Source organism: Aquila chrysaetos, chromosome 6, assembly GCF_900496995.4.
Source record: "Aquila chrysaetos chrysaetos chromosome 6, bAquChr1.4, whole genome shotgun sequence".
In the NCBI taxonomy this organism is placed as follows: domain Eukaryota; kingdom Metazoa; phylum Chordata; class Aves; order Accipitriformes; family Accipitridae; genus Aquila; species Aquila chrysaetos.
In genome coordinates this window covers 52,010,932-52,032,026 of record NC_044009.1, presented here as the reverse complement: position 1 = coordinate 52,032,026, position 21,095 = coordinate 52,010,932, and the positions used below count along the sequence as shown (strand labels likewise).

Below are 21,095 nucleotides of genomic sequence, written 5' to 3'. Positions count from 1 at the left end.
GCTGACAAAACTCTTTCCTGATCTGTTCTTGTCAGTGACGAAAACAATTTAAAAAGGGTGGCTCTGGCATCTTGACAATTCCAGAGATTGTGGTCCATCCATGAAGTGGCTAGTCATACAAATTTAGGAGTTGTCTGCTCTTTTGGATGTTGCATTTTCAGAGCAGCAGCAAATTTGGTCCAATTAGCTGATCCCAGTGCCTATACTGAGAAATCCTATTTACAACTCTGAAATAGTGATGACACATGTATTGCTGTTATCATCACTTGGTATGAATACAACTCCTGCATTTATGGAAGAGATTTTATTAATCATTAGGAAATGATTCCAATGCTTAAGCATCTGCTTTTTTCATTTCTGATTATTTTATTAATCAAAATATTTCAGTGTGTCAGCATTTAGTTCTGAACAGTATGACTATATGAATCAGATGGCACAGAAGACCATTCTTCTAGCCATGCACTCTTCCTCTCCAGGGACTCTGTTCATTCCCAGGGAGAGCATTCACTGACATCAAGTAATGCACATTAATTAAGGGGCTACTAAAACTTTACAGGACATGCCATAACAAGTTGCTCATTTCATTGGTAATGAGAAACATTGAACTGAGAGAGTATATTGATATTTTGCTTATATGTTTTACCATTGTCTGTTTCTTACTGTAATTTCAATAATGCAATCTTTATAATTTTAGTACAAGTACAAAGAAGGTTACCGCAAGCAGCAGGGACATCACATTGGATTCCGCAGCTTACAGGATGATCCTAAGATGTTGTGGTCTATGCAAGTAGCTAAGATGCAGAGTGAGAGAGAGTACAAGAAAGATTTTGAAAAGTGGAAGACAAAGTTTAATATGCCCGTGGATATGTTAGGCTTTCTTCTGGCTAAGAAATGTCAGGAATTGGTTAGTGATATAGACTACAAACATGTGCTGCACCGCTGGACTTGTCTGCCAGACCAGATTGATGTCACCCAGGCAAAGACGGTCTACGAACTACAGAGTGATGTAAGCTCCCTCTGGATTTAATTAATTTATTTTTTTGTAAGATATTTACTGCTTATTAAAAAGTATCTTTAATAACTCTCTTTTGATGCCAGTATAGATCAGATTGAATCTAAAATACCAGTTAATCTTTTAATATGGTTTAATAAATGAACAGGGAAATAATATTCTATGGTTTTTATTTTTTTCCTGAACAGAATGTATATAAGTCAGATCTGCAATGGCTCAGAGGGCTTGGATGGAGTCCTTTAGGATCTTTGGAATCTGAAAAGAACAAGAAAGCTTCTGAAATACTGAGTGAAAAGAAGTACCGGCAGCACCCAGATACTATTAAGTTCACAAGTATCCCAGATGCCATGGATATCACTTTAGCAAAATCTAATGCCAAAAATAGAAGTGATGTAAGTTGCCTCTAGAGACAGAACAAGTGATTCAATAAATGAATGCATCAGTATACATTTGTTAAAAAGATCTCCATATCAGAACATGTGCTTAAAATATACAAATATCAGATGTTTACAATTAGTGCCTTACTGCTCAGTTGTAAATAACTGCTAGGACTTGTTCAGAAGATTAAGGTCTCTAGCGCTGTATAACTTATTCAGTAATAACTATAAATGAGACACTTACTATATAGTATGTAAATGTATTGTCATAATGCTGTTTCCTTGACATTTCGTAGATGTAAGAAGAAAAAGAGGTGGTATTTCAGTAAGAAGTCATTGTATTATTTGATTTTAATACCTTGTGTTGTTTACATTGCTCATGCTTGCATAGTATATCTTTGCTTTGCTATTGTAGAGAAAAGGTAAACTGAATTTACTGCTATGCATGTAAGCCTTTTATCAGACAAGGTATTTTTGTTTGTGTCTCTTTTCAGATACTGTATAGAGAGGCTTGGGACAAGGACAAGACTCAGGTTCACATCATGCCTGATACTCCTGAAATTTTGCTGGCTAAATCAAACTTACTTAACACAAGTGATGTAAGTGTGTCTCCACAATGTTTCTTTTATGGAATTTAGAATTACCCATCGTGCCTTCAGTTTAAAAAGTAGAGTAATTCTGCAATTCTAACAGCTGTAAGCACACCTGTGATCTTTTCCTGTGAAAATTGTTATGCACTGGGAAGCCCAAGTGGAACTGCTAAAATAGAATTTTATTTTAGGAATCGGAGTTGCGAGAATATAAAAAATACCAAGAAAATATTCAACGCAAGTTAGCAGTTTTCTCTTTCATCCCTACTGATCATATTAACATTGTACATATGTGTTCACTACTTTTTAGTAAGTCTGTCGTTATTGTTAAAATGTCTGATTATATTGATTTGCCTCTGTAGAATTACTTAGCATTGTGTAATTTACATCAAATTCCTGGTTATAATGGAACAAATATAGACTACATGCAAAGGTAAAGAAATGTTAGCAGCTCTGTTGTAAGAACTCAAGAAGACAAAAATAATTGCAATTGAAATTGGGTGTAGAGAATAATGGGGTTTTATTATTCACCTCTGTAGAAGACACTATGAATCATTCAGATTACTATGTTAACTAAAAGAAAATATTGATCTCGAATGAGTTAATCAGAAACATACAGATAGTAATTTTTAAGTATTTTATATCATCAGTAACAAAATACGCATTATTAAGAGCAAGCTATGGAATTTAATTTGATGAATGAAACTGTGTTTGGAATCTCATGCTTTATTTTCAAGAGTCAGGGGAGGAAAGCTGTAGTATTGAAAAACTCTGGAGAGATTATTTGTGATAAATACTTTGAATCCTTCTCCAACAGAAACATTACAAGTTAGGATATGAAGAGCTGAAGAGGAAAGGCTATGATCTTCCTCCTGATGCTATACCGATCAAGTCAGCAAAGGCATCCAGAGACATAGCTAGTGAAGTAAGTCTTACAGAGTGAAAATAATAGCGAGGCATAGAGCTGGTAGACACTTTTGGATAAAGATGTTTTTTATATAAAAGGAGGAGAGGTCTAAAATTTTAACAGTCTTATATTGCTGCCCTCCCCAGAGGTTGCGTAATTCTTAATGATGTAAAGTTAATTAAATTACTTAAAACAATTTAAAACGAGATAGTATATAATCAGTTAATATCTTCTGGACTTGCAATAAAAACATTAAAAATATTGGAAAAATATGCAAAAAATTAAAATATATTAGATGCAAAAATATTAACCACTGTATTAACAAAAGAGAAATTTAAATTACAGCGTGAAAAGAGATGATAATTATTGTCTCTGCATTCAATTAGTACCAATACAAAACCGGGTACCGAAAGCAGCTTGGCCACCACATAGGAGCCCGTAACGTAGAGGATGATCCAAAGATGATGTGGTCGATGCACGTAGCCAAGATCCAGAGTGACAGGGAGTACAAGAAAGCCTTTGAGAAGACAAAGACACACTTCAGTAGCCCAGTGGACATGCTGGGAATCGTGCTGGCCAAGAAATGTCAGGAGCTGGTCAGCGACATTGATTACAAGCATCTTCTGCATCGGTGGACCTGTCTGCCGGACCAGAACGATGTTGTACAAGCCAGGAAAGTGTACGACCTTCAGAGTGATGTAAGTTGTTTTTTACTGGCTGTGTGAAAACGAGAAGTCTCTCCTGCATTCTGTTCCTTTGCTGGAGAAGGTCCAGGTGGGGAGCATAAACGTAGTCTGATTCTGTGAGACTGAGACTGTGTGGTGCTGTACTATCTTGCTGAGAGTTGGTGTCATGAAGAGTCAGAGATGAAGTTTGTGTGGGGTCCTAGTTTATGGTCACAGAGGAGTCCTGTCTTGCCTTGAGCATTTTGCAGGTGGCTGGAGTTCTGTATGGCAGGGGAAGGGCAACGGAGCCAAATATTTTCTTTTGGAGGACCGAGGGTGGGCAAAGGCAAGCCACGTGTGCAGTGGTGAATAGTATGAAGAGCGTTAGGTGATGAGGTATAAGGCTCCTCCTGTGCCACTGCCAGCTGGAGCCTGCCAAATGGGGCAGGTCTTTCCTGGGGAGAGTAAGAAGATGTAGGGGGAAGGTTTGTGGATTGCTTGGCACCTGCTTGTGCTGCTGTAGGCACGGGGAGGCGAGTTTAATGGGGGTCCCTGTGGTGGTGACTGGTGGGTTGACGCGGAGGAATGTGTTTTGGTAGGCAGAGCTTCCCTAGGTAGGAGTAGCGGTTGCATGGAGTGAGGAGGTTGCTGAGCTGCTTTGTGTCCTTGCCTGTCCTTCAGAATGTGTACAAGTCCGACCTTCTGTGGCTGAGGGGCATTGGCTGGTCCCCCAGTGGTTCGCTGGACGATGAGAAGAACAAGAGGGCGAGCCTCATCCTGAGTGACAAGAAGTATCGGCAACACCCGGACACCATCAAATTCACGAGCATTCCTGACTCGATGCCTATGGTTCTGGCAAAGCACAACTCTGAAATTATGAACCAAGTGAGATTTCCTTGTGTTTGCAACATGAAGGAAACGAGCGCCTTCCTTTCCCAGGACGTTGGGCTCTCTCCTTCCAGGGCCTGGGTTTTGCAAGGGGGGTATTGCATCCCCCCCCTTGCATGAGGGATTTGTGTTCCTTGTTTTAGATCAAATTCTGTTTTGCGTGGTTGGAGCAGTAATTGGGCGCAGTGCAGACAAGAAAAGGGTGGAGCGTTAGAAAGTTTTGGGAGAAGAAAAGGCGTTCCTGAGTCCGTGCAAAGTAGAGGCCCCTTGCTTCAGTTCATTGAGCTAGTTTGCTCTTTGGGTTTGTCGCCTTGTGCTTGCGTGATCTTATTTCACGTTTTACTCATTTTTTCAGCGCGCGTACACGTCAGCCTGGGAGAAGGATAAAACCAGCGTTCACATTATGCCGGATACACCTGGTATTTTGCTGGCCCAGCAGAACAAAGTGAACTTCAGTGAGGTAGGTGTTTGAGCTGGGGTTAAGTGTCTGTCCTGGACACTGCTGTGGCCGGAGAAGGAGCATTGCTTGAGGGGAATGCTTGTTTTTCTTTCAGAAACTGTACAAGCTTGCGATGGAGGAAGAGAAGAAAAAGGGCTACGACATGCGAGCAGATGCCATTCCTATCAAGTCTGCTAAAGCTTCCAGAGACATTGCAAGTGATGTAAGTACACAGGAGGCCTTGGCAGCATGCGCTACCGGACAGTTTGCAGGTGCTTTCTTTCAGGGGAGGCCCAGGGTTTGCAACCTCAGCCGAATGGAGGCAACGCAGATCTTACCTGTCATTACCATTCAGCTAGTCCGTAAATGTTTTGGTTCTGGGGGGTCTGCCTGTAGATGTCCCTGCATGTTATGGGTGTGCAGCGTTGCGAGGGTCTGCGTAGATGGTGTGGAGAGAGTAACTGTGGGAGCTGAGTGACGGACATAATCCAAAGCAGCGTCCCTCCTGGGCTTGTGGCAGCATCTCCTCGTGCAACGGAGTAGACTTTTGAGGTGGCGTGCTGCCCTCGGTACTGCCAGTCTGCAGTCCCCTGGTTTTGCAGCTACACAGCTGAGCTGGACCTTAGGAAAGAAAACCCAGACCAAGTTTTTTGTTATGACCGGGGCATTAACCGTTTCTGTCTGGACGGGGGTCACTGCAGGCCCGTCATTACTGTGCCCCAGAGTATCTTTTCAGGGCTCAGCTCTGCAGGAGCTCAATTTACTGTCTCATATGAGGTTCTGTAGCTCAGGTTTGTTCCCTTACTGTAGAGGAGGTGAGTTCAATCTCTCCTCAGTCTTGCTTGACATTTCAGTAAGAGGAGGGGGAAAAAGTGTCGTGTTGCCCCTTGTCACTTTCCAAGCTTAGTGAGTATAGGCCTGCAGCTGAGGGCACACACTGGGCTGGGAGAAAAGACTGCTGAGCACTGTGCAGGAGAGCCTGGTGCAGTGGAGAGTGTCAGCTGCTGTGGGCTGTGTGGGTGAGTGCAGGCAGGGCTGTGCAGGATGAGGCCCAGGTTGCCCGCTGGAGCAGTCCTGTGGTTTTCCCTGAGTTTTGCCTCCCAGCTGCTGAGCTGGCCTCTCAGTGGGGCTGCTTAGGTTGTGTGGAGACCCTGTCTGCTGGCATGCATTGCTCCTGGTTCGTGAGCTAGCTTGTTTGGAGTTGCCGTCTGGGCCTCCGTGTGCCTCCTGTGGCCCGGTGTAGGTGCGGGGTGGGATGGAAGTGTAGGACACAGTGGGGATGTGCTGCACTTAGACGCCTCTCCACGTGGTGATCTTGCCAGGCTCCATAAGCAAAGCACTTGCTCACAGGCACTGCTGCAGGATAGCATCAGAAGGGAGGACAGCTGGCCTGAAACTTACTGAGCTTCTTTAACCCTGCAGTACAAGTATAAAGAAGGCTATCGCAAGCAGCTCGGTCACCATATTGGAGCCCGAAATATAGAGGATGATCCAAAGATGATGTGGTCGATGCACGTAGCCAAGATCCAGAGTGACAGGGAGTACAAGAAAGCCTTTGAGAAGACAAAGACACACTTCAGTAGCCCAGTGGACATGCTGGGAATCGTGCTGGCCAAGAAATGTCAGGAGCTGGTCAGCGACATTGATTACAAGCATCTTCTGCATCGGTGGACCTGTCTGCCGGACCAGAACGATGTTGTACAAGCCAGGAAAGTGTACGACCTTCAGAGTGATGTAAGTTGTTTTTTACTGGCTGTGTGAAAACGAGAAGTCTCTCCTGCATTCTGTTCCTTTGCTGGAGAAGGTCCAGGTGGGGAGCATAAACGTAGTCTGATTCTGTGAGACTGAGACTGTGTGGTGCTGTACTATCTTGCTGAGAGTTGGTGTCATGAAGAGTCAGAGATGAAGTTTGTGTGGGGTCCTAGTTTATGGTCACAGAAGAGTCCTGTCTTGCCTTGAGCATTTTGCAGGTGGCTGGAGTTCTGTATGGCAGGGGAAGGGCAACGGAGCCAAATATTTTCTTTTGGAGGACCGAGGGTGGGCAAAGGCAAGCCACGTGTGCAGTGGTGAATAGTATGAAGAGCGTTAGGTGATGAGGTATAAGGCTCCTCCTGTGCCACTGCCAGCTGGAGCCTGCCAAATGGGGCAGGTCTTCCCTGGGGAGAGTAAGAAGATGTAGGGGGAAGGTTTGTGGATTGCTTGGCACCTGCTTGTGCTGCTGTAGGCACGGGGAGGCGAGTTTAATGGGGGTCCCTGTGGTGGTGACTGGTGGGTTGACGCGGAGGAATGTGTTTTGGTAGGCAGAGCTTCCCTAGGTAGGAGTAGCGGTTGCATGGAGTGAGGAGGTTGCTGAGCTGCTTTGTGTCCTTGCCTGTCCTTCAGAATGTGTACAAGTCCGACCTTCTGTGGCTGAGGGGCATTGGCTGGTCCCCCAGTGGTTCGCTGGACGATGAGAAGAACAAGAGGGCGAGCCTCATCCTGAGTGACAAGAAGTATCGGCAACACCCGGACACCATCAAATTCACGAGCATTCCTGACTCGATGCCTATGGTTCTGGCAAAGCACAACTCTGAAATTATGAACCAAGTGAGATTTCCTTGTGTTTGCAACATGAAGGAAACGAGCGCCTTCCTTTCCCAGGACGTTGGGCTCTCTCCTTCCAGGGCCTGGGTTTTGCAAGGGGGGTATTGCATCCCCCCCCTTGCATGAGGGATTTGTGTTCCTTGTTTTAGATCAAATTCTGTTTTGCGTGGTTGGAGCAGTAATTGGGCGCAGTGCAGACAAGAAAAGGGTGGAGCGTTAGAAAGTTTTGGGAGAAGAAAAGGCGTTCCTGAGTCCGTGCAAAGTAGAGGCCCCTTGCTTCAGTTCATTGAGCTAGTTTGCTCTTTGGGTTTGTCGCCTTGTGCTTGCGTGATCTTATTTCACGTTGTACTCATTTTTTCAGCGCGCGTACACGTCAGCCTGGGAGAAGGATAAAACCAGCGTTCACATTATGCCGGATACACCTGGTATTTTGCTGGCCCAGCAGAACAAAGTGAACTTCAGTGAGGTAGGTGTTTGAGCTGGGGTTAAGTGTCTGTCCTGGACACTGCTGTGGCCGGAGAAGGAGCATTGCTTGAGGGGGAATGCTTGTTTTTCTTTCAGAAACTGTACAAGCTTGCGATGGAGGAAGAGAAGAAAAAGGGCTACGACATGCGAGCAGATGCCATTCCTATCAAGTCTGCTAAAGCTTCCAGAGACATTGCAAGTGATGTAAGTACACAGGAGGCCTTGGCAGCATGCGCTACCGGACAGTTTGCAGGTGCTTTCTTTCAGGGGAGGCCCAGGGTTTGCAACCTCAGCCGAATGGAGGCAACGCAGATCTTACCTGTCATTACCATTCAGCTAGTCCGTAAATGTTTTGGTTCTGGGGGGTCTGCCTGTAGATGTCCCTGCATGTTATGGGTGTGCAGCGTTGCGAGGGTCTGCGTAGATGGTGTGGAGAGAGTAACTGTGGGAGCTGAGTGACGGACATAATCCAAAGCAGCGTCCCTCCTGGGCTTGTGGCAGCATCTCCTCGTGCAACGGAGTAGACTTTTGAGGTGGCGTGCTGCCCTCGGTACTGCCAGTCTGCAGTCCCCTGGTTTTGCAGCTACACAGCTGAGCTGGACCTTAGGAAAGAAAACCCAGACCAAGTTTTTTGTTATGACCGGGGCATTAACCGTTTCTGTCTGGACGGGGGTCACTGCAGGCCCGTCATTACTGTGCCCCAGAGTATCTTTTCAGGGCTCAGCTCTGCAGGAGCTCAATTTACTGTCTCATATGAGGTTCTGTAGCTCAGGTTTGTTCCCTTACTGTAGAGGAGGTGAGTTCAATCTCTCCTCAGTCTTGCTTGACATTTCAGTAAGAGGAGGGGGAAAAAGTGTCGTGTTGCCCCTTGTCACTTTCCAAGCTTAGTGAGTATAGGCCTGCAGCTGAGGGCACACACTGGGCTGGGAGAAAAGACTGCTGAGCACTGTGCAGGAGAGCCTGGTGCAGTGGAGAGTGTCAGCTGCTGTGGGCTGTGTGGGTGAGTGCAGGCAGGGCTGTGCAGGATGAGGCCCAGGTTGCCCGCTGGAGCAGTCCTGTGGTTTTCCCTGAGTTTTGCCTCCCAGCTGCTGAGCTGGCCTCTCAGTGGGGCTGCTTAGGTTGTGTGGAGACCCTGTCTGCTGGCATGCATTGCTCCTGGTTCGTGAGCTAGCTTGTTTGGAGTTGCCGTCTGGGCCTCCGTGTGCCTCCTGTGGCCCGGTGTAGGTGCGGGGTGGGATGGAAGTGTAGGACACAGTGGGGATGTGCTGCACTTAGACGCCTCTCCACGTGGTGATCTTGCCAGGCTCCATAAGCAAAGCACTTGCTCACAGGCACTGCTGCAGGATAGCATCAGAAGGGAGGACAGCTGGCCTGAAACTTACTGAGCTTCTTTAACCCTGCAGTACAAGTATAAAGAAGGCTATCGCAAGCAGCTCGGTCACCATATTGGAGCCCGAAATATAGAGGATGATCCAAAGATGATGTGGTCGATGCACGTAGCCAAGATCCAGAGTGACAGGGAGTACAAGAAAGCCTTTGAGAAGACAAAGACACACTTCAGTAGCCCAGTGGACATGCTGGGAATCGTGCTGGCCAAGAAATGTCAGGAGCTGGTCAGCGACATTGATTACAAGCATCTTCTGCATCGGTGGACCTGTCTGCCGGACCAGAACGATGTTGTACAAGCCAGGAAAGTGTACGACCTTCAGAGTGATGTAAGTTGTTTTTTACTGGCTGTGTGAAAACGAGAAGTCTCTCCTGCATTCTGTTCCTTTGCTGGAGAAGGTCCAGGTGGGGAGCATAAACGTAGTCTGATTCTGTGAGACTGAGACTGTGTGGTGCTGTACTATCTTGCTGAGAGTTGGTGTCATGAAGAGTCAGAGATGAAGTTTGTGTGGGGTCCTAGTTTATGGTCACAGAAGAGTCCTGTCTTGCCTTGAGCATTTTGCAGGTGGCTGGAGTTCTGTATGGCAGGGGAAGGGCAACGGAGCCAAATATTTTCTTTTGGAGGACCGAGGGTGGGCAAAGGCAAGCCACGTGTGCAGTGGTGAATAGTATGAAGAGCGTTAGGTGATGAGGTATAAGGCTCCTCCTGTGCCACTGCCAGCTGGAGCCTGCCAAATGGGGCAGGTCTTCCCTGGGGAGAGTAAGAAGATGTAGGGGGAAGGTTTGTGGATTGCTTGGCACCTGCTTGTGCTGCTGTAGGCACGGGGAGGCGAGTTTAATGGGGGTCCCTGTGGTGGTGACTGGTGGGTTGACGCGGAGGAATGTGTTTTGGTAGGCAGAGCTTCCCTAGGTAGGAGTAGCGGTTGCATGGAGTGAGGAGGTTGCTGAGCTGCTTTGTGTCCTTGCCTGTCCTTCAGAATGTGTACAAGTCCGACCTTCTGTGGCTGAGGGGCATTGGCTGGTCCCCCAGTGGTTCGCTGGACGATGAGAAGAACAAGAGGGCGAGCCTCATCCTGAGTGACAAGAAGTATCGGCAACACCCGGACACCATCAAATTCACGAGCATTCCTGACTCGATGCCTATGGTTCTGGCAAAGCACAACTCTGAAATTATGAACCAAGTGAGATTTCCTTGTGTTTGCAACATGAAGGAAACGAGCGCCTTCCTTTCCCAGGACGTTGGGCTCTCTCCTTCCAGGGCCTGGGTTTTGCAAGGGGGGTATTGCATCCCCCCCCTTGCATGAGGGATTTGTGTTCCTTGTTTTAGATCAAATTCTGTTTTGCGTGGTTGGAGCAGTAATTGGGCGCAGTGCAGACAAGAAAAGGGTGGAGCGTTAGAAAGTTTTGGGAGAAGAAAAGGCGTTCCTGAGTCCGTGCAAAGTAGAGGCCCCTTGCTTCAGTTCATTGAGCTAGTTTGCTCTTTGGGTTTGTCGCCTTGTGCTTGCGTGATCTTATTTCACGTTTTACTCATTTTTTCAGCGCGCGTACACGTCAGCCTGGGAGAAGGATAAAACCAGCGTTCACATTATGCCGGATACACCTGGTATTTTGCTGGCCCAGCAGAACAAAGTGAACTTCAGTGAGGTAGGTGTTTGAGCTGGGGTTAAGTGTCTGTCCTGGACACTGCTGTGGCCGGAGAAGGAGCATTGCTTGAGGGGGAATGCTTGTTTTTCTTTCAGAAACTGTACAAGCTTGCGATGGAGGAAGAGAAGAAAAAGGGCTACGACATGCGAGCAGATGCCATTCCTATCAAGTCTGCTAAAGCTTCCAGAGACATTGCAAGTGATGTAAGTACACAGGAGGCCTTGGCAGCATGCGCTACCGGACAGTTTGCAGGTGCTTTCTTTCAGGGGAGGCCCAGGGTTTGCAACCTCAGCCGAATGGAGGCAACGCAGATCTTACCTGTCATTACCATTCAGCTAGTCCGTAAATGTTTTGGTTCTGGGGGGTCTGCCTGTAGATGTCCCTGCATGTTATGGGTGTGCAGCGTTGCGAGGGTCTGCGTAGATGGTGTGGAGAGAGTAACTGTGGGAGCTGAGTGACGGACATAATCCAAAGCAGCGTCCCTCCTGGGCTTGTGGCAGCATCTCCTCGTGCAACGGAGTAGACTTTTGAGGTGGCGTGCTGCCCTTGGTACTGCCAGTCTGCAGCCCCCTGGTTTTGCAGCTACACAGCTGAGCTGGACCTTAGGAAAGAAAACCCAGACCAAGTTTTTTGTTATGACTGGGGCATTAACCGTTTCTGTCTGGATGGGGGTCACTGCAGGCCCGTCATTACTGTGCCCCAGAGTATCTTTTCAGGGCTCAGCTCTGCAGGAGCTCAATTTACTGTCTCATATGAGGTTCTGTAGCTCAGGTTTGTTCCCTTACTGTAGAGGAGGTGAGTTCAATCTCTCCTCAGTCTTGCTTGACATTTCAGTAAGAGGAGGGGGAAAAAGTGTCGTGTTGCCCCTTGTCACTTTCCAAGCTTAGTGAGTATAGGCCTGCAGCTGAGGGCACACACTGGGCTGGGAGAAAAGACTGCTGAGCACTGTGCAGGAGAGCCTGGTGCAGTGGAGAGTGTCAGCTGCTGTGGGCTGTGTGGGTGAGTGCAGGCAGGGCTGTGCAGGATGAGGCCCAGGTTGCCCGCTGGAGCAGTCCTGTGGTTTTCCCTGAGTTTTGCCTCCCAGCTGCTGAGCTGGCCTCTCAGTGGGGCTGCTTAGGTTGTGTGGAGACCCTGTCTGCTGGCATGCATTGCTCCTGGTTCGTGAGCTAGCTTGTTTGGAGTTGCCGTCTGGGCCTCCGTGTGCCTCCTGTGGCCCGGTGTAGGTGCGGGGTGGGATGGAAGTGTAGGACACAGTGGGGATGTGCTGCACTTAGACGCCTCTCCACGTGGTGATCTTGCCAGGCTCCATAAGCAAAGCACTTGCTCACAGGCACTGCTGCAGGATAGCATCAGAAGGGAGGACAGCTGGCCTGAAACTTACTGAGCTTCTTTAACCCTGCAGTACAAGTATAAAGAAGGCTATCGCAAGCAGCTCGGTCACCATATTGGAGCCCGAAATATAGAGGATGATCCAAAGATGATGTGGTCGATGCACGTAGCCAAGATCCAGAGTGACAGGGAGTACAAGAAAGCCTTTGAGAAGACAAAGACACACTTCAGTAGCCCAGTGGACATGCTGGGAATCGTGCTGGCCAAGAAATGTCAGGAGCTGGTCAGCGACATTGATTACAAGCATCTTCTGCATCGGTGGACCTGTCTGCCGGACCAGAACGATGTTGTACAAGCCAGGAAAGTGTACGACCTTCAGAGTGATGTAAGTTGTTTTTTACTGGCTGTGTGAAAACGAGAAGTCTCTCCTGCATTCTGTTCCTTTGCTGGAGAAGGTCCAGGTGGGGAGCATAAACGTAGTCTGATTCTGTGAGACTGAGACTGTGTGGTGCTGTACTATCTTGCTGAGAGTTGGTGTCATGAAGAGTCAGAGATGAAGTTTGTGTGGGGTCCTAGTTTATGGTCACAGAGGAGTCCTGTCTTGCCTTGAGCATTTTGCAGGTGGCTGGAGTTCTGTATGGCAGGGGAAGGGCAACGGAGCCAAATATTTTCTTTTGGAGGACCGAGGGTGGGCAAAGGCAAGCCACGTGTGCAGTGGTGAATAGTATGAAGAGCGTTAGGTGATGAGGTATAAGGCTCCTCCTGTGCCACTGCCAGCTGGAGCCTGCCAAATGGGGCAGGTCTTCCCTGGGGAGAGTAAGAAGATGTAGGGGGAAGGTTTGTGGATTGCTTGGCACCTGCTTGTGCTGCTGTAGGCACGGGGAGGCGAGTTTAATGGGGGTCCCTGTGGTGGTGACTGGTGGGTTGACGCGGAGGAATGTGTTTTGGTAGGCAGAGCTTCCCTAGGTAGGAGTAGCGGTTGCATGGAGTGAGGAGGTTGCTGAGCTGCTTTGTGTCCTTGCCTGTCCTTCAGAATGTGTACAAGTCCGACCTTCTGTGGCTGAGGGGCATTGGCTGGTCCCCCAGTGGTTCGCTGGACGATGAGAAGAACAAGAGGGCGAGCCTCATCCTGAGTGACAAGAAGTATCGGCAACACCCGGACACCATCAAATTCACGAGCATTCCTGACTCGATGCCTATGGTTCTGGCAAAGCACAACTCTGAAATTATGAACCAAGTGAGATTTCCTTGTGTTTGCAACATGAAGGAAACGAGCGCCTTCCTTTCCCAGGACGTTGGGCTCTCTCCTTCCAGGGCCTGGGTTTTGCAAGGGGGGTATTGCATCCCCCCCCTTGCATGAGGGATTTGTGTTCCTTGTTTTAGATCAAATTCTGTTTTGCGTGGTTGGAGCAGTAATTGGGCGCAGTGCAGACAAGAAAAGGGTGGAGCGTTAGAAAGTTTTGGGAGAAGAAAAGGCGTTCCTGAGTCCGTGCAAAGTAGAGGCCCCTTGCTTCAGTTCATTGAGCTAGTTTGCTCTTTGGGTTTGTCGCCTTGTGCTTGCGTGATCTTATTTCACGTTGTACTCATTTTTTCAGCGCGCGTACACGTCAGCCTGGGAGAAGGATAAAACCAGCGTTCACATTATGCCGGATACACCTGGTATTTTGCTGGCCCAGCAGAACAAAGTGAACTTCAGTGAGGTAGGTGTTTGAGCTGGGGTTAAGTGTCTGTCCTGGACACTGCTGTGGCCGGAGAAGGAGCATTGCTTGAGGGGAATGCTTGTTTTTCTTTCAGAAACTGTACAAGCTTGCGATGGAGGAAGAGAAGAAAAAGGGCTACGACATGCGAGCAGATGCCATTCCTATCAAGTCTGCTAAAGCTTCCAGAGACATTGCAAGTGATGTAAGTACACAGGAGGCCTTGGCAGCATGCGCTACCGGACAGTTTGCAGGTGCTTTCTTTCAGGGGAGGCCCAGGGTTTGCAACCTCAGCCGAATGGAGGCAACGCAGATCTTACCTGTCATTACCATTCAGCTAGTCCGTAAATGTTTTGGTTCTGGGGGGTCTGCCTGTAGATGTCCCTGCATGTTATGGGTGTGCAGCGTTGCGAGGGTCTGCGTAGATGGTGTGGAGAGAGTAACTGTGGGAGCTGAGTGACGGACATAATCCAAAGCAGCGTCCCTCCTGGGCTTGTGGCAGCATCTCCTCGTGCAACGGAGTAGACTTTTGAGGTGGCGTGCTGCCCTCGGTACTGCCAGTCTGCAGTCCCCTGGTTTTGCAGCTACACAGCTGAGCTGGACCTTAGGAAAGAAAACCCAAAACACGTTTTGTGTAAAAATAAAGGCAGTATAAAATTAAATAATATTTTTATTATTATTAGGCATTAATATAAAAATGTATTACATATATGTGTTTAGTGTCTCTATTTACAGTTCCAGGTCTGTCTCTATGTTCCTACAATTTTTATGTCCTGAATTGTTTGAATAGGAGTTTATTTGGCTATCATGCTTGAAGGTTACTAACTGATTCTTTTTGTAGAGAATGTTTATTGAACTTTGGACGTTTTGTATGGCTGCTGTATTTTGGTGACTTTTTCTATTCTCAGGTACTGAGTAGTAGTTCTTAATACGTAGGCCAGGGAGTGTCTTCAAAAATGTGAAAGTCGTATCATGCAGACAATGTTATATGAATCCTTCTGTAGCTGTATGCTGCAGTTCATCAGCTGAGTATTTTCTTATTCTAAAGTCTCTGTGGTTTCAGATGCTCAGTTGTCTGGAGGTTGTGCCGCAGGGGCTGCTATGGACGTAAAGAGAACTAAACTAAAACTCGCTGAACATTTTTTTGCCTATAGTACAAGTATAAAGAAGGCTATCGTAAGCAGCTTGGTCACCATATCGGAGCCCGTAACATAGAGGATGATCCAAAGATGATGTGGTCAATGCATGTAGCCAAGATCCAGAGTGACAGGGAGTACAAGAAAGCCTTTGAGAAGACAAAGACACACTTCAGTAGCCCAGTGGACATGCTGGGAATCGTGTTGGCCAAGAAATGTCAGGAGCTGGTCAGCGATGTTGATTACCGCCACTATCTGCATCAGTGGATCTGTCTGCCGGACCAGAATGATGTTATCCATGCTAAGAAAGCCTATGATCTACAAAGTGATGTGAGTACTTGCTGATAAGCATTGGAATTCTAACATGTATGTAATTTCCTTGGAATATAAACTATGGAAGCTTCTTAGACTGTCTCTCTCATATAGTGTTTTTTCACATTGTGTTTTTACCTATTCCAAGCAAGTTCATAAGATTTTTAGGAGTGAATGAACCTGTGTGTAAGGAAGGTTGAATATTATGAAGGTTGTTTATATACAGCTAATCAGTTAGCCGAACAGTAGAATTAGCTGCATATAATCCTTCATAATAGACAATCTTAATACCTTTGTATTTGGAGTAACTGCGTATGAAGAGGAAATTGCCTAGTATGACTTTTTTTGGTTTAGTTGCCTGACTTTAGTGGAGAGAATTTCTTTGTTCTGTCTTGGAGAAAATGGTTTAAATTAAGACCTGCTATTCGTAGTGGGTGATCATTTATTTGTTGTAAACAAATGTTACAGGAAAAGTTTATACTGACTTTCAGGATTTTGTTTTAATCCCATTACTCTTTGACCATTCCCCACCATGTTGTCGGGTGAATGATATCCCTTGAAGACAGATACAGGGTCTGAATCTGGGTTGCCGACAGAGATTGTTTTGCAGATTGAACTAGGAGGAAGGCAACTTACAGAAAGTAAGCATTAGTTGCATGGTATATATGAAATGTTTAACTGGCAATATTAATGAAAGAACTGTCTTTGTATTTTGTAATAGAACTGCTACAAGTCTGACCTTGAATGGTTGCGAGGCATTGGTTGGGTCCCACTTGGTTCCTTGGAGGTTGAAAAAGCCAAGAAGGCAGGGGAGATCCTGAGTGATAAACTATACCGTCAGCCTCCGGACACAATCAAGTTTACTAGCGTCACTGATTCTCTAGAGATGGTCTTAGCCAAGCAGAATGCAGAGACAATGAATAAGGTGAGTATTGATTCGATTAGGTAACATGTTAGCAGTCTCGGCCTAAACCCTGGAGACAGGACTAGAAATAGACATGAGTGGTTGTTGTGTGAGATTTCAGCACAGTGAGGCTTTAAGAGTGTAAGTTACATTCTTGGTAATCAACAGGTAACTTATTTTCAGCAAGTGCTATTTTAATAGTATCTTCCAAGTTACCCAGTTAAATTGGAATTATTAATTGTGAAGCTTTCCACATACTGTACAGTGTGTCTACTAATGTGTTACATAACTTTCATCTAATTTTTAATATAGCAATTTGTCTAATCCAATAATTTATCAAGTTTATCCAGTAATTAGTAATTAATAAACAACTTGTTTTAGGGCAGTCTTTGAAACATCCGTATTTTAAACAATTCAGCGTAGTACTTAAAATGTAAGACTTTGTCTGAATATGTGGCCCTGATCTCAATCCTATTTATGTCAATAAAACCACTTCGTCTTTCAAACACGCCTTGTTTTTAGAGTTTAGATCTCTGTGTGTCTGATTAGCATTCTGTGCCTTTTTTCTAAACTTTTTTTTTTTAACACAATTCTTTCTAGGTTACCAGTTCTTAATCTGAACATTAAGTATCTAGAGGAGTGAATATAAAATCTCATTGCTATATAAGGAATAAGGATTTTTTAGACTTGGGGTACAGATCTGTAATTCTTCTTACATTTTAGATCTCTAAGTAGTCCCTGTTTTTTTCCCCCCTTTAACATATGTTATTTCTTTTTCAGCGTTTATATACTGAGGCCTGGGATAAAGACAAGACACAAATCCACATAATGCCTGACACACCTGAAATCACACTGGCAAAACAGAACATGCAAAACTACAGTGTGGTGAGTGTGTTAGCTCTCCAAATGTAACTGGTCTGTTTCATGGCTGGATCATCAGTATTCTGATAAACCTTATATAGATGATACCATCAGTTTAAGTAACCCCCAATATTCATTCTCAAAATTGTGACTTTAAAAACTTCGTTTGCGTATTTGTACAGTAGTGCGTACATACAACAGTGAGTGCTATTCAGAATAAACTCCATGAGAAGTTGAGTGTCTCCAGTGAATTTTTAGGAGTCATTTCTGCCAATGTGCATACCATTGGGAAGGCAGAAAATTATTCCAACGTTGGAAGTACCAAAAAGGTAATTTCCAGCACAGTTCTGAAGAGCAGTGATCCCAGTGTTCAATGTTAGTTTAGGCAGATAAATTGACATGAGTAAGAGGTGGCTTTAAAAAGTAAGTTTTACTCCACTTGTATAGAAGAATAGTTTATCTCCAAATTTGTAGTCAATATTATGTTATTTAAAGTATTGAAAGAAAAAAAGCGTTAGCTAATGTACTTAGCAAAGATCTTCCTTTGATACGAATTTCTGTCGGCTCCTGATCTGGGGCATTGAGTTAAGAAAGTTAGATAAAGCTGGGTTAGAATAAATCTCAACACAATTTTTTAAATCTACTCTACTTACAAGCCATTTGTTTTGCATAGAATGTAATATATGGAGCTTACTTACATGAATCCCATTGTTAATTCTTCACCTAGAAACTCTACAAAGAGGCCATGGAAGAAGCAAAAAAGAAAGGCTATGATTTGAGAAGTGATGCTATCCCCATTCAAGCTGCCAAAGCATCCAGGGAAATTGCCAGCGATGTAAGAAACTACTTTTTTTTCCTTTGTGTGGTGACATCTGATCTCTGTAACCTGAAAGTTATCAGGTGGATTCTGTAAAAGGCATTCCAATTAAACTGTGATCTGAAATAATAAATTTTTGGAAGCAAATTATTATATGTGTTTAAAGACTTAATTGTAAAAATTAAATGTTGAAAAGTTATAAGGACAATATAATGCTGTTATCATGTTAATTTTATAGCTCATAAACCTGTATCTTTAATTAAATCTTAACAGTATGTATATTATTATATTTAATAAGGATTAATTATATTTAGTAAGTCGAGGATTATTTCTCACTAATACTAGTGAAGAGTGTTCTTTCAGAAGAACTTACTTTAAAACCTCTATTTAGGGTTCTAACTCAAATCTCAACTATTTAACGTGAGAATCCATGTTATTAGCCCCAGAATTGCTTTGACAGTTTGGTTTTTTTTGACTGTAGGTTATAGAGAAATTTTGAGAGTTTATTATTAGAAATATTTAATACGAGTACCTGATATTTAGAGGTGATATAGAAATATGATATCTTGATTTATATTTCAGTACAAATACAAAGAAGGCTATCGCAAGCAGCTTGGCCACCACATAGGGGCCCGTAACATAGAGGATGATCCAAAGATGATGTGGTCGATGCACGTAGCCAAGATCCAGAGTGACAGGGAGTACAAGAAAGCCTTTGAGAAGACAAAGACACACTTCAGTAGCCCAGTGGACATGCTGGGAATCGTGTTGGCCAAGAAATGTCAGGAGCTGGTCAGCGATGTTGATTACCGCCACTATCTGCATCAGTGGATCTGTCTGCCGGACCAGAATGATGTTATCCATGCTAAGAAAGCCTATGATCTACAGAGTGATGTAAGCTCTTTTGATTTAATTTTTGGTGAGGAATGTATTTGATATTTTACATATGTGGACCAGGCCATAACATACCAATGCAGTAGAATTAAATTTGCAAGAGTTATTTTTAAGTTTCATGGCTAATTGAAACTCAGATCTCCGATAGGATCGGTTAACTAATTGATATTTAAATTAAATTCTGAAATTCCAGAATTTGGTCTATTTATCATTTGCCATTCTGTGAAACTTGGATAATGTTTTCACTCTTAATGTAGATAAAATGCAGTTATTTTTTCTAAGATATTCTCTAGGGCTTTGAATTTATTTGAATTAAAAGTTGATAGTGAAGTTACTTAACTGTGAAAAGATGCACTGTGTAAATTGCGTTATTATTATTAGAGTAACTTGTGCATTTTTTTTGGTAATAGAACTGCTACAAGTCTGACCTTGAATGGTTGCGAGGCATTGGTTGGGTCCCACTTGGTTCCTTGGAGGTTGAAAAAGCCAAGAAGGCAGGGGAGATCCTGAGTGATAAACTATACCGTCAGCCTCCGGACACAATCAAGTTTACTAGCGTCACTGATTCTCTAGAGATGGTCTTAGCCAAGCAGAATGCAGAGACAATGAATAAGGTGAGTATTGATTCGATTAGGTAACATGTTAGCAGTCTCGGCCTAAACCCTGGAGACAGGACTAGAAATATAATGATCACAGGTAATGCTGAAGTTCAGAGATGATGTATTTTCAAGTAGTGTGCTCTGTTTATTTCAATGAAAAATATTAGGCCATGTAATGGAAGACTCAACTTTCTCATGATGTTCTACATAGTACATTTTAATCTTTTCCTTGACATGTCTGTGCAGTGAGCACTAATAATGCTTTGGTTTATTCATTATTCTTAAGTAACGTGGCAGTTTTCTAAGTGTTGTTAAAATTTCTCAGATAAATTATCTTTTCAGTAATGATATCTCTACTTGATTAAATACATAACCATTTATCCATGCTATATTTCCTCTAATTTTACCTAGTATGCTCTATGTTTTACCTGATTAATGAGATATTACCTTGTTTTGGAATGCAATATTAATCTCTTCCTGTATTGTTTCTTAGCATTTATACACTGAAGCATGGAATAAAGATAAGACCATGGTTCATGTCATGCCTGACACACCAGAAATCCTGCTAGCTAAACAAAACCAATTAAATTACAGTCAGGTGAGTAAAACTGAAGAGTTGAGAGAATTAAAAGATTTCTGACAAGTACAATTTTGTCATCTCTGACTTTTAATTAATATTATAATATTGTCAATTTCTTTAGTTCACAAATTGTTAGCTCCACTGCTGAAATCATCAGAGTTGTTCTTTCTCTAGAATTTACCTCCTAGGTATCTAATTGGGCTTTTAAAATATCTTATCTGCCATAAATGAGAAGTCATTTCTATAGCAAGGTATGGAAATAAATAATTTAACTTTTAGAATATTCCTTTCTTTGCCTTCCCTAAATGGTTTCCAGTTTCCAAGCATCTACAATACAAGATCATTGAAATCTGCATTGTTTTATTTTCTAGAGAAGATAGAGCTGTGTTCAGATATTTAAGTTCTCTGAACATTAGCAATATTGTTCAAGGGCCGCATTTGTTTTATTACACAGATGTGCTTAACTGAAGTGTAATTTTGTTTTTGAAACAAGAATGTGAATATTTTTCTCACAGAAAATGTACAAATTAGCTTTGGAGGAATCGAAGAAGAAGGGTCATGATTTGCGTTTTGATGCCATTCCTATTCAAGCTGCCAAAGCATCCAGAGAGATTGCCAGTGATGTAAGCAGGTTTTTTTATCATGTCTGTATGGATTTGGTAATGGAAAAGAATCAGAAAGTTTATTCCATTGTTCATTAATGTAATACCTTATAGTTTATAGAATGGATAATACTGAAATCCAGTGATTCCACTGCATGCCTTTAGTGCATGGAAGGAATGGATAACCAGTATTTTTATGCATGAAGTATGTATCACATCAATAAATAAATAAAATACTATTAGGATTATTTCTATGCCCCCTGTAATAGTTCCATTGATGTCCATGGATGTTCAAGCAGGATGATCAATAAGGCATATGAGTCTATGCTAGAGTTAGTCAAATTAATTTCTGATTCAAAATAGGAAATACTTTAAAATCTATCCCCAAGATAGATTTATTAGTAAATC

At 44.0% G+C, this 21,095-nt stretch overlaps 1 protein-coding gene across 1 annotated transcript in view; it reads left to right on the top strand.

The window, feature by feature from the left end:
* NEB (nebulin) overlaps positions 1 to 21,095 on the top strand; it is a 131,028-nt gene that overhangs the window by 37,586 nt on the left and 72,347 nt on the right. The window contains 28 exon segments of the mRNA XM_041124650.1: positions 695 to 1,006; positions 1,201 to 1,404; positions 1,884 to 1,988; positions 2,797 to 2,904; positions 3,273 to 3,584; positions 4,233 to 4,436; positions 4,795 to 4,899; positions 4,994 to 5,101; positions 6,301 to 6,612; positions 7,261 to 7,464; positions 7,823 to 7,927; positions 8,023 to 8,130; positions 9,330 to 9,641; positions 10,290 to 10,493; positions 10,852 to 10,956; positions 11,052 to 11,159; positions 12,359 to 12,670; positions 13,319 to 13,522; positions 13,881 to 13,985; positions 14,080 to 14,187; positions 15,137 to 15,448; positions 16,152 to 16,355; positions 17,115 to 17,219; positions 17,923 to 18,030; positions 18,595 to 18,906; positions 19,317 to 19,520; positions 19,999 to 20,103; positions 20,601 to 20,708. Of these exon segments, the coding sequence (XP_040980584.1) occupies positions 695 to 1,006; positions 1,201 to 1,404; positions 1,884 to 1,988; positions 2,797 to 2,904; positions 3,273 to 3,584; positions 4,233 to 4,436; positions 4,795 to 4,899; positions 4,994 to 5,101; positions 6,301 to 6,612; positions 7,261 to 7,464; positions 7,823 to 7,927; positions 8,023 to 8,130; positions 9,330 to 9,641; positions 10,290 to 10,493; positions 10,852 to 10,956; positions 11,052 to 11,159; positions 12,359 to 12,670; positions 13,319 to 13,522; positions 13,881 to 13,985; positions 14,080 to 14,187; positions 15,137 to 15,448; positions 16,152 to 16,355; positions 17,115 to 17,219; positions 17,923 to 18,030; positions 18,595 to 18,906; positions 19,317 to 19,520; positions 19,999 to 20,103; positions 20,601 to 20,708 (5,103 nt within the window).